Genomic DNA, 18,142 nt, shown 5'->3' on the forward strand with positions numbered 1-18,142 from the left:
CAGCCCAATTATTCATAAAAATTCGCCGGGAGTTTTTTCCCTTTTCTCATTTTTCGTATTCAAATTCAATGGAAAAAAACTCCCGGGGAATTTTTTATTCATAATTGGGCTGAATATATATCAGAGGTCTGATTACTTGAACAATATAAGAATACAAAAAGGCATCGCAATGTTCAGAATAAATATGAGACTTTCAAGAAAGTCAAATTCTCAGTAGATAAAAGAGGATAAAAACAAGAAATTTCATCGTATCGTAACCAATTGATTAGACCTACTTTTTGAGTTTATCTTCAAAAATTAACCTACAAGACATAAACATTGCAACAAGCAGCTAATCATAATCATGGGCCTTAAAGACGAATTTAATAATTCGAGCCTGGATTTTGTTCATATCTGGTCTTCTAGGGGTTTTTCTATGACTCTAAACTTTAAACCGAAAGAACATCCTCGGTGGTCAACAAATTGTTGAAACCACAAATTTTGAAGAATAAAAACATTAATTAAATTACAAACGAAAATTTATTCGACATTTGAAATACATCTGAGAACAATTCGAGAATAAATGTAATTTTCAAATTGAGAAACTATCATTTTTTTGTAGAAATATCTAATTCTTTAAATGCATATTTATTAAATCATTCTCAATTCAATATTAATCCTGAATGTTTCCATCCAATACATAATGTGCTTAGTTAAATATTTCATTAAAAAACAAGTTCTCCAAACGATTAAAGGTTATCCTTCCCTTCACTTTAGTGTAATTGCTGTTCAATGCTTAGTTAAAATACAAAAACAATATCGAGTAAAATCCAACAACAACAACAACAAAACTAACAAATATTCTTATTCTTCGCTTTTGCTTATAACTTTACCACTGTTGCTTACTTTGCTGTTGTTGTTGTCATTATTATTACACGACGTTGTTGTTTGAGATAGATTGTGAGACACAGAGAGTCAAATTTGTCAAATTTGAAAAAAACTCCCGGGGAATTTTTTATTCATAATTGGGCTGAATATATATCAGAGGTCTGATTACTTGAACAATATAAGAATACAAAAAGGCATCGCAATGTTCAGAATAAATATGAGACTTTCAAGAAAGTCAAATTCTCAGTAGATAAAAGAGGATAAAAACAAGAAATTTGCATCGTATCGTAACCAATTGATTAGACCTACTTTTTGAGTTTATCTTCAAAAATTAACCTACAAGACATAAACATTGCAACAAGCAGCTAATCATAATCATGGGCCTTAAAGACGAATTTAATAATTCGAGCCTGGATTTTGTTCATATCTGGTCTTCTAGGGGTTTTTCTATGACTCTAAACTTTAAACCGAAAGAACATCCTCGGTGGTCAACAAATTGTTGAAACCACAAATTTTGAAGAATAAAAACATTAATTAAATTACAAACGAAAATTTATTCGACATTTGAAATACATCTGAGAACAATTCGAGAATAAATATAATTTTCAAATTGAGAAACTCTCCTTTTTTTTGTAGAAATATCTAATTCTTTAAATGCATATTTATCAAATCATTCTCAATTCAATATTAATCCTGAATGTTTCCATCCAATACATACTGTGTTTAGTTAAAAATTTCATTAAAAAAACAAGTTCTCCAAACGATTAAAGGTTATCCTTCCCTTCACTTTAGTGTAATTGCTGTTCAATGCTTAGTTAAAATACAAAAACAATATCGAGTAAAATCCAACAACAACAAAACTAACAAATATTCTTATTCTTCGCTTTTGCTTATAACTTTACCACTGTTGCTTAGTTTGCTGTTGTTGTTGTCATTATTATTACACGACGTTGTTGTTTGAGATAGATTGTGAGACACAGAGAGTCAAATTTGTGTATTTATTTAGATTCAGTTCAGTTTTGTTGCCGATTTTGTTTTGTATTTCATTAGTACTTTTCTTCTTTTCAATAAAAGATTTTTACAAATGAGCTTGTCTACAACAACACTAAAATAAAACTTATGTTGTTGCTGTTGCAAATACAGGCATACATATATTAGCCCGACAAAAAAGGAGAATAAACCTAAACTAAACTATAAAATTATAAAGAGCTTGTTTTTGTTGTCTTTTTTTCGTGTATATTTTCCTTCAAAAGAATGAAGAAGGAAAAAATGAATTTTAAGCAAGTATTTGTTAGTCAGTGTGCCTGTCTGTCTGATTCTCATAAACACACATATAGAAAGAGGCAGGAGGGAGAACAGCAACAAAACAAGCTATTGCAAAGCCAGTGATATCTGAATGATGTTAAACCCAACAAACACTTAGGTTTAATAACAAATTAAGCATAATTTGAAATCAAAGTCTTAATCAAATGTCAAAATATGAGAATGATTTGAGAATAAAATCTTTATCAACAATTTCATTGGAATATTTCAGAAATAATTTTAATATATCGATTAAATTTAATATATTCAGCAAACAAGCCCATATCTGTGGTACAAATTTCAAAGCAAATATTATTTAGGTACATATAAAATAAATGGTTTTAATGTATTCCTTACAATGAAAATAATATTTTTATAGAAAAGATATAGGTTTTGAATATATTTCCCTCGATATGGCAAATGAACAACAATAATGTTTGTTGGGAAATTAGTATTTTTGTTGTTATCTCATTTAGAAGAGTATTGGTAGAATATTAATGTTGTTGTTGTTGTTACTTGACTAACTGCTTGCCTGCCTGGCTAAGCAAAGGATATTTTATATCTTTGTATAAGTGAGCGCAAAATACATAAATCTTTCAACACAAACTCTTACAAATGTAAGAGAAGATATGAATATCAATGTTTTTGTCGTTGTTGCTCTGTGACATTGTCAACCTAATAATGTTGCATGTGTGTGTGTAATTACGCTACGTATCTGTGTGATTATTTTAACGGTGTTTGTACTCGTCTACAGTGGTTTTTAATTATGAACATGTTGAAGTGGATTAAAGGATTTCTTTTTCACATTATTTTAGAGGAAACCGCAGGGTTGTTTTTTTTTTGGTAAAACTATAGTGAAAAAGTAGTGGATATTGAAAAGTGTACGTAATGTAATAAATTAAGAGAAAATTAGAAAATAATCACTATCAAATTTTTTAACTTTCGAATATTTTCAACATGGACATTTAAACAACGCTCGTATATGGGCATTTACACCAAAAACTCCACCCAGACCAAAAAATGAAAAAAATTCTCAGTGTAAGGTATTATATGGTCATGCTTGACCGACCATACTTTCTTACTTGTTTTCTTTTTCTTATTTCTTAACCAAAAAATACATCAAATGGAAATTTAAATAACGTAACGTCAAGTCAGATACTAAGGCTAACAAATAAAAACGAGGAAAGATTTGAAAATTTTATAATTTGTCACGCCACAATGCAAATGCCCATATGGAAGACTCGAACATTGAAAGGAATCCTGGTTCAGCAAGAAAAAAGTTCTAACAGAAATTGGTAAGGTAAAAGAAGTCGAACAACTCTTTCGAAGATCACCACTTCTATCAGAAAAACAGCTTATGCAAAGAGCCAAAGAATGTACCAGATCGCAATGCGGTAAAAAACTTAGAAGCAAAAGAACGAGCGAAAAAATTGAGGTCAAATTTTATAAAAAATACACCTGTTGAGTGATGGGTGATGAAACTTATGTGCTGACAGACTTTTCACAACTTCCAGGTCAAGATTTTTATGTGGCTGATGATGTTCAAGAATAATACCGCACAAAAAATCAAAAAAACATCCGCAAGAAATTTCTTGTGTCGCAAAAAAAGTCAATCCTTTGTGACATCAGGCACGATAAACACAGAAATATATATTACGGAGTGTTTGCCAAAACATTTTTTACCTTTTTTAAAACAACATAGAGTGCCGTCATATTTCTGGCCCGATTCGACACCATGCCTCTATGGAAAAAAGTCCCTTAAAATGGTATTCAAAACAATAATGTAGTTTTTGCAAATCCACTCAATTGTCCAGAACTTCGGCCTGTGGAAAGGTATTGGGCTCTTTTAAAAAAGAAGTAAAGAACACAGGAAAGGTTTTTTTCCCGTTACCCTTAAAAAGAGCACTCCAAATTGTTAACACTTGTCAAGCAAAACAAAACAAAAGAGCAAAGAAGAAGAATGGTTTATAACAACAAAATATTAACTAATAATTAATATTACTTGTTGTAATAAATTTAAAAAAAAAGAAAAAAATTAAAAAAAAATATGAATGATATTTAGGCATTTTTAAGACAGAAAAAAACACAACAATAACATCAAAGTTATTGTCAACATGACTTGACAGCAAGTGTAAATGAAAACACATAGTATAAATGAGAAAACAAATCCAATGTATCTACTATGTGAGAGTTGGTATTATTAAGTATAAATGGCGACATTAGGATTTGGTTAAGAAAACTAAATAAATATAATAAATGGTTTTGTAATTTAAATGTAAGAAGATATTTTCTTAGTTGCTGAGAAGATGAAAAAGACAACAAAAGAGAGAGAACGGGGAAAACGTGTAAGCGCGAGTTAGAAAGAGGGGTGGGAGTATGTGTGTACTTTTAAATATGTTTAATTATTGTATGAGGAGAGTAAGAGAAAAATTGACAATTTGTAATAGAAAGAAAATGGTGGTGGTTGTTTGTTGGTTTATATGTTTTTTGGTTGTTGTTGTTATTGCTTTTGATTTGTTCCTTTCCTCTTTACCTTTCAAGTGTGGTTAATTTTTATTTTTATTAATCATAATGTGAAATAATGAAAGTTAGGTTTATAATTTGTTAATTTTCTTATTTTTTAACAAGAAAATTATAAGAAAAATGTGAGTTAATTAGTAATTATAAGTCTTTTTAATAAATAAATAATACATAGTTATAATTTCAAGAATTATATAGTATCTTCATGTAGATGTTATTGGCAGCCTTGACTTCCCTTCATACATTTATTTAAAACCTAACAAATATATACATACCTAGTATATTCTATAAAATTAGGCACAAAAATTTTCCAATTACCAAAACTGTCTCCCAAAACCCATATTTATGCATATGGTTTACATCAACTGAAGCTGTTTTATAGCTCCTCTATATTAAATAGCAAGCAAACACCCCCCACAATAATATGTTCAACCTGTGCCTTTACTGCTGCTGCATTTAGTCAAATAGACGATCCAAGAAACCTACCAACCTCCCATCATGTTGTGTGTGGTTATAAATCCAAGTTACCAGATAGGCTTTTAAAAAAAATCCCACAAGTATTTTATAAACATCCCATTTTTCCCAACTCCACAACTCACTTTTATGAATGTAACATGTTTATTATTATGTAATTCCCAGGAAAAATCTCTACTCGCTTCATATTACTTTCCTCTATCTCTGGCCACTCTATTACTGGCTATAAAGCATAAAAAGCCAACTCCAGAAAATATACATACGAGCATTTTCAACAGTATCCCAGTCAAAACTGTGAACCTCATAAAGTCGATTTATTATTATTTTTTATTATTAAAAGTGCTCACATTTTGTATCAGTTTGAAACGGCATTTCTTCTTGGCTTTTCGAGTCGCTCATACTCAACATGCGAATAGCATTTGTTCTTGTCCGTATGTAATCTATTCTTATTCTTTATGGGTTTTGTTTGTCGTTGGGTTCTTTCTTTCGTAACATCCACCCTTTTTCTTGCCATTTAAGTCAAGTCTATGTTTGGACATTTTTCTTTGCCGCAACACAGCAACCTGTCTGAGAGGGGAAGGTAACCGCTGAAGTAGATTTCGTTTCAAGTTTCTTATTATTGATCTAGGTAAATGTTGATGTTTTTAATAATTTGGGATACGTTCTGAAAGATCGAGAAGAAGCAAAGGATCCTAGGCCGAAATACCGCATTCAATTATTAACTGTTACCAATCTTGAATTAACAGTTCCGGAGGAAGGAATTTTAATTTGACTGTTTCCAATCTTGAATAGACAGATTGGAATTTGGCTGCAATGATAAAATCATTGTTTGTGAAATCACGTAGATGTGAATTATCTGTTCGGGAGGAAGGAATTTGAATTTGACTACAATGATGAAGTCATTGCTTGTTAAATCAAGTAGTTCTGGAACCATACATGTGTCATTTGGGGTATATGAACTATTTCCAAACTTGAATTGACAGTTCGATTAAAAGAGATTGGAATTTGGCTACAATGATGAAGTCATTGTTTGTTTAATCAAGTAGTTTTATCCATATGTAGCACCTGGGGAATATGAACTGTTTCAGTATTGAAATAACAGTTCGATTGAATGGAAATGGGATTTGGATTCGACTAAAGTGATGAAGTCATTATTTGTTAATTCAAATTATCGATTATGCAGGTGTAGCACCTGGGGTCTATTAACTGTTTCCAATCCTAACTAAACTTTCAAAAATCTCACAAGGAATATACATAAATTCTCAGGTATACTTCCCCCTCCATTTAAGCTGAGCATGACTGTGACTGCCTGTTGTCTGCTTTTTACCCTCCCATCCAGCCACCTAACGCGGCAAGTGTTGATATGTACCTTCATTGTAGAAGTATGCATGAGCTTTTCTTTTTTATTATATCCAGGGTCAAACTACTACACTTGACGTTTTTTTGTTGATATTCTTCTTTAGATTATTAGTCGTATTATAATTTCTTATACTTATTGTTCTTCTTCTTGTTGTTGTTGTCATTTTATTCAATATGTATATGGACGTATGTATGTCTATAAAATTCTTTTAAAACAAATTCAGTGAAGAGTATGTATGTTTAAAAACAAATGCAAAAGAAGGAGGAAAACAAAAGCAGAAAAACAAAATATAAATAAACGTCAACCATCTCATCTCACGCTTTCTTTCTCTCTTTTTTTTGTCTTATAAAACACACAAATTTAGATTTAAACATCTGTATGATTATGTATAAATGCTTGTTTGTCGCCTGCCATCCGCATATCCATTCGGCATATCCACCACAACCATTATTGCAATATATGGATGGCTTAGTCCAAAAAAAGGTAAATTTTTTGGTTGCCTTTGTGTATATGTATATTTGTATTGAGCACGTGTACATGTGTGAGTGTAGGTATCAATAAAATGTATTTACGTGAATACCCAGAAGTTCTGGGTTACTGTCCCAAACTAGCTACGTAACTAGTTATTTTAATATCTGCGTCTCCTAAGGCCTGATCCTACATGTATTACAAATATACTGGTCCGAAGTAGTCAATGCACTGGATTCACATTCACCGGTTATATAGAGTCAATAGCCTTACTAGCTAGTTACTTGATTAGCTATATAACTAGTTATTTCAACATATAAGAGTACTCGCTTTTTTATTTGTTTACTAAGCGGAATCTAATTAAAAGTCCAATAACCGATTGCTTGAAAACAATCCTTCCTCCGACTACTCTCCAATAGATTACTTCTGATGGGTTAAATAACTATTTTCCAAGTGCAGTACGTGTCAAATGACCCACAATATATTCACCCCTATCGTGAAAAACATGTGAAATTTCTGTTCCCATGAAATATCCATTTCCCTCGAAGGGAAAATGGCCATCGTGATATTCCCCTAAACTTTTCATTCACAATAGTTGATTTTGTTCGTAACAGCTGTTTATTGTTTACAAAATTCCATCTAAAAATTTCACAACATGGGGAATTTTTTCACGTGAACAAAGTTTATAAACGAAAAATGGGAAAAGGGAACATATTTCATGTGAAATATTGATTCGCGACAGGGGTGATTAATTGAAGTTAGCCTGGTGATCAGACATTAGTGACAATTACTGTTTATTAGGGATACATTGACTTGTAAAACTGCTGGGTATTCTCTTATCCATTTTTACAATAATATTTTATAACCACGTACGTACTGTGAGTGCACATAATCAAGCATACACACATGTGTCAAATAATTGTAATGCCAGGGATGATAAAATTGGTAACAATAGTACTTTTGTGGCTTATTTGGTACAATTGCACAAATTTACTACTAATGGATTAATATACTTTATGGCCTTTTGGTTAATACTTGTTTAAATATAGTTTTAAGTAGGTATTAAATGATTTGATTTCTTGCAGGTGCTATATGCTTTGATTTCTTGCATTTAATACCTACTTAAAGTAAGATTTTCGGAGAAACTTTATTTAATAATTAAATATTTTATACATATTGCTATATAATCATGATCTTAACAGTACCAAAAATTAGCCATTTCAAATAAACAACTAAACAAATATTTTCTCAGAGTATCCTTTTTCTTATAACAAAGAAATTGGTTGGGTCAGTTGTTTAAAGTAATAATTTTCGCCCGAATTATAAATAAAGGCCAGAAATTCAAATTGCTAATGTTGACATCAGTGATCTTTGGTTTCAGCAAAGATTACGCCACGATCCACACAGCCTGGGAAATTTAACGATCGCGTAAGTTTTCGATTTGGCGATGTTTCTGGCGTCCAGAAACATTCCCATATTTCTATCTATATTGTTATCAAAAAAACTGAATTTATCAAAAAAGATTATATTTTTAATCAATTTCCTTCATAACCTCAAATTTGTCCACTTTTTACAACGAAGTGGTTTAACTGAACCTTTTCGGCTTCCCGACTTCAATCGTGGCTGCAAACTATGAAGATGGTCCAAAGTCAATTGTTGTCTAAATAGAATGTACAAAAACTGATAATGCAAGATCAGTATGACAACAAAGCGATCGTATCGTTGCTTTTTTCAACATTTTTGATGATAATTCCTAATTCTGAATTACCGTGTTCCGAGATATCTCATGAAATATCCAAATTTAAGCTTATCTTAAATAAAAGTTCGTGTTGCCATAAATTATTTTATTATTAAAGTTTTATTCGCGTTGGATTTGGAATTACTTGTGAATCTCTTCAAGTTATACTTGACAGTCGACAAGTATATTTAGCTAAAGCTAAATGCGGAAAATTGAGAAACAGTACATTGCGAGCTCTCCCGAAGCACTATGATAACTCAAAGCATTGACTTGATGAATCATCTACCATACAGAACCAATCTAAAAGTGATAATGTACAAAAGGGGCCTTTATTGGTTCGATCTGTACAAACTTTGGATTGTCAATGGTGTAAAATTTCAGAACATTCTTACAATTTCAGTAAAACATAAAAAGCTATACAACATTCTTTTATTATCGACAAAAAATCAAATGGAAATGCACAAGTGGCCAGTTTACTGGTCCGATGGGGACATAATTAGGATTTTTAATATAAACGACAATGCGAGCTCTCAGGAGACCTTTCGATCACTCAAAACATTAGTTTTTAAGGATAATTTGGTAGGTAGCTAAACCGGAAATTTTTTTGGAACAACCAGCTGAACTGGTCTGGACAAACTTAGATTATTAATGGCGTAAATAAATTAAATTTTAGTGAGCCAAAATTAGTCAAACATTATTTTAGAGCCGAAGCATAACCACAATATCTATCTCCTAATTAGAATATCGGTACAAATCAGACAAAAATTTTTTATCCCCGAAAAAAGTACAATTTTATTGGTACAATTACTAATTTCTATATCACATCCCTGTTGAGAGTGCTTGGCATTGTAGTTAGATGGAGGGATTGAATTCGTTTCTTTTGTCGCTTTTTTATTTGTTTCCAGTTTTTCTGTGTATGTTTTTTTTATGTAATGGATTCATGGTATGCAGATTCGTTGGTTTGTCGATGTCGTCAACGGTCGTCCCAACGTCTCATCATCACGGTTTTATATAATACATACATACATATGTAAACGTTTTCCATAATGTTCGAATGTGTTTCAGTTTAAAACAAAAAATTACTAATTTTTTTCTGCACTATGCTGTAATTATATTTATGATGAGGATGGTAATGTTTTTACTCTCTTTTTGTGCTTAATTTTTTGTATAGATTTTTTCTTTGGTTTTAAATTCTTTGGTACTTTGTATGTATTTATTGTTGTAACATATTTTTGAGGTTAAAGATATTGAAAAAGCAGGATTTTTTGTATATATTTTGTTGAATATAAATTCAAGTACATACTTGGTATTATAAACAAATAGTGTCCGTTTAATATAAAATAGACATACGAACTAGGGATAGAAATTTAAAGATCGGTTAGTTTAAAAATTCCAGCTTGTTCTAAATGAAAAGTGCAGCAGATTTTGAAACTTGCTTAATTCCTTTGTGTCACGCCAAATGACATCTAACCGTAACATGTGTTAGCCTGGGAGCTAATTTTCGCATTCGTATACGAGCGAATTCTCAATCGAACGAGCAAATTTTTGTTTGTTATTGGGATTCGATATCGAATAAAATATATAGAAATTAATAATCACCCCTATCGGGAATCAACATTTCACATGAAATATTTTCCCTTTTCCTTTTTTCGTTCATCAACTTTGTTCACGTGAAAAAAATTCCCCTTGTTGTGATATTTTTAGATGTAATTTTGTAAACAATAAACAGCTGTTACGAACAAAATCAACTATTGTGAATGTAAAGTTCATCATGATATTCCCGATAGCAATTTTCCCTTCGAGGGAAATGGATATTTCATGGGAACAAAATTTCACATGTTATTGCCGATAGGGGTGAATGATTGTGAGCGATTACGAATGCAAGAATTTGCCCCCTATTATCGATTTTTCATATCAATTAAGAATATTCTAAATAAAATTGAGAATTCCTAATTAAGATTGTTTTAAATATAAGTAAATTCAAGCAACTATACCAATATGACCTTGTAATAGTCTAAATTACAACATAATACATCAAATAAACTAAAACCACTTTTAAATGGAAATTTCTAATGACATTTCTGCGAATTTTTTCAAATTGCTGTGGTTTTTCTAGGGTTAAAAATTACCATAATGCATTAAATGTCTCAACAAAAATACTATGTGCACTTTTATGCAAGTAATAAAGAAAAATAATAATAATTTATGCTGGGAAAATAAGCTGGTACACACAGCAGTTCATATTTTACCTTAATGTTTCTGGTTGTTTTAGCAGTTTTTGTTTTTCTCTTTAACTATTAAGAAATCTTTGTCCTTTTTTGTCTACCTGTCTGACATTTGATTTGTTTTCGTTTGTTTTTTTTTTTAATTTTTACTGTTCAGTTTTGTTTTATTTGGTATTCCATCAATATGCTGTCATTTTAAATTTGTCCAATATTTGTTGATGTTAAAACAAAACAATTACGAAAGAGAGTAATGTATAGACACAGTCTGTACATTACATTATTATTTGTTTGATTTATAGGAAAATGTGTGACGTGTAAAATTAAGTTATTGAGAATTTTTCTTAAAACATTTCAATAATTTTGCTACCTGGCACATCGTACATACATACCATACCTATAATTATGGTTATAAATTGTTATAATTTGTATGTTATTGATTTAGGTGTGTTAGAATTTAAGAATTTAGTTTAAATGTTCGAAAAATTAAATTACAAAATACAATTGAGAATGATTTTCAGTTGTAAGAGAAACAAATTTGGATTATTCTCTAAATTTTATTATTTGATAAATTTATGAAGAGATCTTTATTCAATCACAATTTTAAAAGCGATTATATCAAATCTGTGTTGGCAAATTCAGTCAAATTCGAATGAACTCATTATTTTTTTTATATTTGAGTCTGAAATTTTCCATATATACAAACAAATTCGAAAATACCACTGCTTCAAACTGGTATAACTGATGACTTGATTGTCACGATCAATTCTCTTTGTATTTTAGTAATGAAATACAATTTTGTTTCATCTAGTTTTCAAAACACAATTAATATCCCTGTTGGTTCCGGGACAAATTTCATGAAGATCGTCCAAAATTTGTTGGTAAAGACAGAAAACAACGATGTTGTATGAAAACTTATAAAACAGAAGGATCGTCAACTGAATTATAGTGAAATTTAGTGATGTTTGAGCCTTTGTTTTAACCGGATTCATTTAAAAATAAGGTCATCAAAACTTAGCGGAATCTACTGTCTTTTAAGTCAGTCAAAAGTTGTTCCTACATAAAGCACTTTTAAGCAAATGGTTACCTCATATAGAAAGGTCTAAAAAAAACGCCAAACACGGATCATACTCCACAACTTTATAGAGTCGCTTTTTAAAGACTTCAGACATTAATCTCGAACTAAATATGAAATTAAGTCGTGCAATGAGATTAATACTGTAACGATCATCTCGCATCGTATTTTGGCAATGAAACAAAATGAAATAAAATGTTTAACGATGGTTCAAATGACATCATTGAAATCGTGGCAGGCTGTATCTATCGATATGAGAACGAAACTGAACATAATCTAAGGTCTTTCAAGATCAATCAAATTCGTCGAAAGTTATTCCAGCATAAAGCACTTTAAATCAAATGATCGCATGGATAAACATTTGACCGTCCTGTTTATTACCTTATAATCTAACAATCGCTCGAAAACAATGATACAAAAAACTTCATTAAGATCGTGACAGATCGATATGAAAACGAAACTGAACAGAACCTACGTTCTCTTTCAAGATCACTCAAATAGAAAGATCAAAACAAACGTCAAATTCGAATCATTCTCCACCACCACAATGCGATCATTGCAGATCAGTTGCATTCTCTTTCAAGATCAGTCAAAAGTGGTTCCAGCATAAAGCACTTTAAAGCAAATGATCGCCAGGAAAATCAGTCGCCATGCCGTGAGAGCGACATAGAAAGGTCAAAGTCAAATGGAAAGGTCATAACAAACGTCAACGTCGAATCAGCTAACAGACTTTGTAACCACTCAAAACAAAAGTGACAGAATTTTGAAAAAAAAAAATTATAATAATAAAGAAATTTTCTATAAAATTTTAATGGAAAATTAAAACTTTAAAGATTACTGTCCATCAAATAAAAACTAATGTTTTTGAAAAATTATCGTATTTCCAATTCTCAAAACTTTATCAAACCTAAACACAGGCTTGAATTTCAGATTAGAATTCAATTTTAAAATCTTCGTTTGATATCAAATGTTATTTTCAAATCATTATTAAAGAAAACATTTTATTTTTATTTATGAAATAACGTTTGAAAACTTGTGTTTTCTCGATAGGATACCAAATTTTCATTTCACAAATCATTCTCAAGCCTAAAGACAAATTGGAAATTCACATTTGAAATAAATCTGAGAATAAGATTTGAGAACAATTTGAGAATAAATCATTGTCAAACCAAAAATTTTTTTACGAAATAAAGTTTGAAAAATTGTGTTTTCTTAATTGCTTAACAAACTAATTTTCACAAATCAAGCTCAAACTTAAAGACAAATCAATAATATAAATTTATATAAGAATTTGAGAAAGCTATTATTCTCAAATGTTTATCAAATGTCTTATAACGTTTGACATTTTATGATTTCAAATAATGCTCAATTTGTTAACAAATCTACCTATCCCTTTTATCAAAGTTCTTACTCGGATTTCAAACCAACATAATTGCTGAGAAAGCAGCATATCTAGGATCCCACATTTGTCAAAACTGACAGCTACTCTCACCCCCAACAAATTATTTCCATATAAGTTACTTCAGATAATTCTTTAATATTTAAATAAAAATCTATGTATTAATAAAAATATTCTAAATACAATAACTTATTTCAAATGTCTAACATTTCTCTTACTCTACCTCTTGCTCTCTTACTCATATTACCTCTCCCTAATAGACTAAACTAGACAGTGTTGTCAAAATATTTACCAAAAAAAAATCCCGCTAAAAACTATACATACCTAAACCAGCCACCAAATCTAATGAAATATCTTTGAAAAAAGAAGCGAAAAAGGCAGCTTGCAAATAAAGAAACACTAAAACGCCTGCTCATTTACAATGGTTAAAACATTTCCAAAAGGAATACAAAAACAAACAAAAAAAATAAAATAAAGCAACAAATCCCCATTTAAAAGGAAACAAAACAGCAATAATTTATTGGTATTCATTTCAACCCCCAAACAATTTTACACAAAATTTTTAGATAAGTTATTTTTTTCGCTGTTTGCAAAATAACTTAAAACTTCAATGTATTCAGTATGTATAATACTATAATAATATAAAAGTAAAACAAAAACAAATTCCATTGAGCAATATAGGAACAGGAAAAAATACTAGTGAAAAAAAAACCATTTGACTTTATCCTACACTTTAGCATACAAAAAATACCCCTAATTCTTTTTATGTAAACTCTTATTGTCACCGTCAACATCTACGCCATACACACATGGCTGACGGGATGGCTCTCTTTTTTTGCTTTGTAGAAATTTTTGAAGGAAATATCACACCTTTTATTCCTTTTTTTTTGGTAAAAATAAAGCTTAATATGTTTTAACAACATTAATCAGCCAAGTCCATTCACAACCAGCCAGTTTGAGAACCAGACTCTTTCACTCTCTCTTTGCATCTTGCGAATTGTTTAATATTTTTGCTGTGACGTTTAGAATAACTGGTGGTAACCTTCATCTTACAGGGTAGGGTTTGGTTTTTAGTTATTAATGAGTGATTTGTGTGATTATTGTATTTAATGCGTTTTGGCGTGGAGGGTGGGCGTTGGTGGTGGTGGTTTCGTAACGTATATTTTATATGTACGTTTTTGTTTTCAATTGACTGATTTTTTCAGATTATAAATATAAATATTGTTAAAGTGCAGTTTTTTTCCTTTTCTTTGTTATTGTTTGGCAGTTGTGTGTAGACAAGGATGTTGACAATTATGGACAGCTAATTTTTGGGTTTGAAAAATTTACGCCATACAATACAAACTGTACTTTTTGGATTAGTTGTTGGAAACTTTTCAAAAAAAGGGGTTAAAGATGTGATTTATTGAATAAAAACTAAACTGAGTATTTAATCGTTGTATATGTCAAACTTCCAAAATAATTGTAACCGGAAATATAAAGAACTTTTCCCTCTCCTCTAGGCAATTCAAATCTTTGCCAGGTGCCTTAACCATTTCCAATGTTGCGGGAAAGTAAATATTAAAACTCTAAAACAATATCATTGATGATTTAGCTGTCCATACAACATCTAATCAGATGCAAAAATTCCGAGTGAGAAATTCTTCTGGATACCGAAACACCAAAATATTCCTGGAAATTGTATTACGTTGACAGTTTGGTTGGTATAGCGATCTCATCGTGCAAACGATGAGTCCAAAGTGGACTCTTAAGTACAACCTTCCTAACCAGGTATCACAACGGATACCATGGATGACCCAGGTGTTCCATTATCAGGAGCTGGCTGCCAATTATGTGTCCGCCAGTTGGCGTTGTAGAACCAGAGAACCCAAGCTAGATTTAAATTTGTTCACGGAAATCTATATACCCAAGCTTATATGCTCAACAAACACAATTTGGAATAGCTTGTTGACTTTTTGATGGTCAACCAAAATTCGATACTGGCTTTTTGAAGTACCAATGGCATATCGAATAATGACATTCACATTTTAACCGACAACAAAGCGGTCATTATATACTTATAAAATTTTCATAATTTGCCTGCTAAATTTGAGACATTTGAGGTGAGAAAATGGGATTGAAGATAGCCGCGGAACATATTTATCAAGCAGAAATATCTATTTTTTTATAATAAAGCAATATATCCTCATCGCAAATAGTCATCAAATGTCGGAAGTATCTTGAGTTGATAGCGAGACATTCATCGGTTACTCTCATACGAGTGTACATGGGGACATAATCCATCGAGAAAGAAATTCTCAGACCGATCGGTTCGCCCTGACAATTCTCTGCATCCTAACGAAACCAGCTGTTACGTAGGTATAGGTAAAAGTTGGGATGAAGAGACAAAACCAGAGCCATTAATAGCGGTTGTAAATACCCAGTAATCTTGAATATACATGCCCGCACCTAAACGCTTCAGTAGAAGCTGTAATGTCTGGTCTGAACATCACGCCAGCAAATGCCCGACTGTAAGTTGTATAAGAATGAGATACTCTTTGGATACCGGAGTAGTATTTATCTTTCTACTAGTTGTATGAATGTAATAAACACCTTTATCAATTGAGCAGGTTGATTCCAGAAGGCGGATGCCGAGCGCTAATTCTTTACGTATTTATACATAGCAAAGATGATCTACAAAGGAGCTAAAATAACTTAGCATCAGGTGGCTGCCAGATTAACCTAATCATATCATTTCAATCTTCAAAGACAGTTACTTCAAAAACCCGACGTTTTAAATGTGTATCAAAAAGGCTCATGGAAAACAAATTGTGATGTTCCAATTCGAATAGGCCGTTTTGGGATGCTCTAATGGATTTGTCTACCAGAAGTATATCGTTCACTAACAATTGACTCATACATCCATGATTCTTCATCTATCAGGATCTTGTAGAGATCACGATCTTCTGAAACATATCATTCGAATTCTTTTACAATTCATTTGAACAATCGAAGAAGCTTTTTTTTAACGAAAATTACCGAATGTGAAATCATCCGGGGAAGAGAGGAGCTACCAAGAAAATATACTGGTTTGATCTTAATAGGAGTATAATAGGAAAAATGAGATCATTGGACCCATCGAAGGAGCTTTTTTAAAGATTATCAGCAACAGAATTGTTTAATGGCAGAATGTGAAATCATCCAGTAGAGAGAAGAACTAACTAACAAACACTAAGGTTTGATATCAATAGGATATGAAAAATGAGATATTTATTTCATTGATCAGGTAATGCCAATAAATTGAAGGTCACTTGATGATTGTACAATATGGAAAAAGACAACATGATGTTAATTCAGCCCTGCAGCATCATCTTTATCTGCTGAAGTTTTTTCTACATTTTATTTACAGATGAGTTTTACCAGATGTTTCTTAAATATCTACTGCTTTCGTTCACAACTTATATTTTATGACTAGAACGTCTTGATTCTAAATTTGGTTTCTCTCTTTTCAACTCATTCTTACCCCCATTTTCTCAATCTCCGGTTATTTTTTTATCGTGAAGATAAACTAACAATTCTCATACAAAAAAAAATTGGAGGTTTATCGTTACGAAAAACGATAACCAGATATTGAGAAAATGGGGGGTTAGTCTGACAAAAAGTTGCTGAACAGATATTCCAAAATAAACATTAATTTTTTTTAAAACACCAACAAATCTAAAAAACATTGTCCCCTAAATTTCATTACCATAACACAACATAATTAGTTTCAAAACGATTTTGAGTTTAACGATTAATAACATTATCTTTCAATAAAAATCTGAAAGCTTAAACATATTAAAAAAGCCTTAAAATATTATATTATTAATAACAAGAAACAAACTGCTGAAACATGCTTGCAATAAAATATTAATGAAATTTTGTAAGAAAAAAAAAAAAACAAAATGTGTAAGTGGTAAATAAGTATGGATGGATGTAAATGTGTAAATATGTTGTATGTGAGAAAAAAATTTGATGAAATCTTACATCTAATAAATATTGGTGAGTAGAGTGAGTGAATTAAGAAACAAATTAAATGATGAATGAAGTTAAAAAAAATTTAAGAACAGAAAAAAAATAGTTTTGTTTGGAACGAACATTTACATTATTCATACTAACCAAGTACATGGCCAGTTTATTGATATCCAAATTAGCCAATTGACTAACGTCGGTCGTATTCAAAATGTTCAGCATTAAACTAATGTCGGCCGCTGTTGGCATGGGTGTGGACGTAAGAGCAGCAACTGCAGCACTAGCCTGTTGTTGCTGTTGCTGCTGTTGTTGCTGCTGCTGCTGTTGTTGCTGCTGCTGCAATTGTTGCTGCTGCTGTTGTTGTTGCTGCTGTTGTTGCTGATGCTGTTGCTGCAATTGATGTTGTATTGAAGCATTTTGAGCGGCATTTTGGGCGGCAGCAGCAGCCGAAGTACTTGGTCCCGTCGCTAATGTACTATTATTATTTTGTATCAGCGATTGTAAACTACGACTACCAGGATCTTGATTAGATATGGTAGCTGTAGAACCGCCAGCAGTATTTTGCATCTGCATTTGCATAGATTGCAATGTGGGCGTAGTTGGCACCGACAGTGGCGGCGTTGACGAGACCAAAGCTTGTAGCTGTCATTGAAGGAGGAGGGATTTTTTTAAGATTTATATTTGTGTTTTTTTTTTCAAGAGAAAGGGTCCGTTTTGTATGAAATTT

General features: G+C 31.4%; 1 protein-coding gene across 12 annotated transcripts in view; it reads right to left on the reverse strand.

The window, feature by feature from the left end:
• The window catches only part of kis (kismet), a 119,737-nt gene that overhangs the window by 28,959 nt on the left and 72,636 nt on the right, over positions 1 to 18,142 (reverse strand). For 8 of the 12 annotated variants that reach the window (XM_065502374.1, XM_065502370.1, XM_065502373.1 and 5 more), the window contains one exon: positions 17,548 to 18,057. The exons of 3 other annotated variants lie outside the window; for them this stretch is intronic. In XM_065502374.1, coding sequence (XP_065358446.1) covers positions 17,548 to 18,057 — 510 coding nt within the window. The remainder of the gene's footprint in view (positions 1 to 17,547; positions 18,058 to 18,142) is intronic. One more of the 12 variants, XM_065502366.1, reaches the window with a different exon arrangement.

This window comes from Calliphora vicina, chromosome 2 (assembly GCF_958450345.1).
Source record: "Calliphora vicina chromosome 2, idCalVici1.1, whole genome shotgun sequence".
Lineage (NCBI taxonomy): Eukaryota > Metazoa > Arthropoda > Insecta > Diptera > Calliphoridae > Calliphora > Calliphora vicina.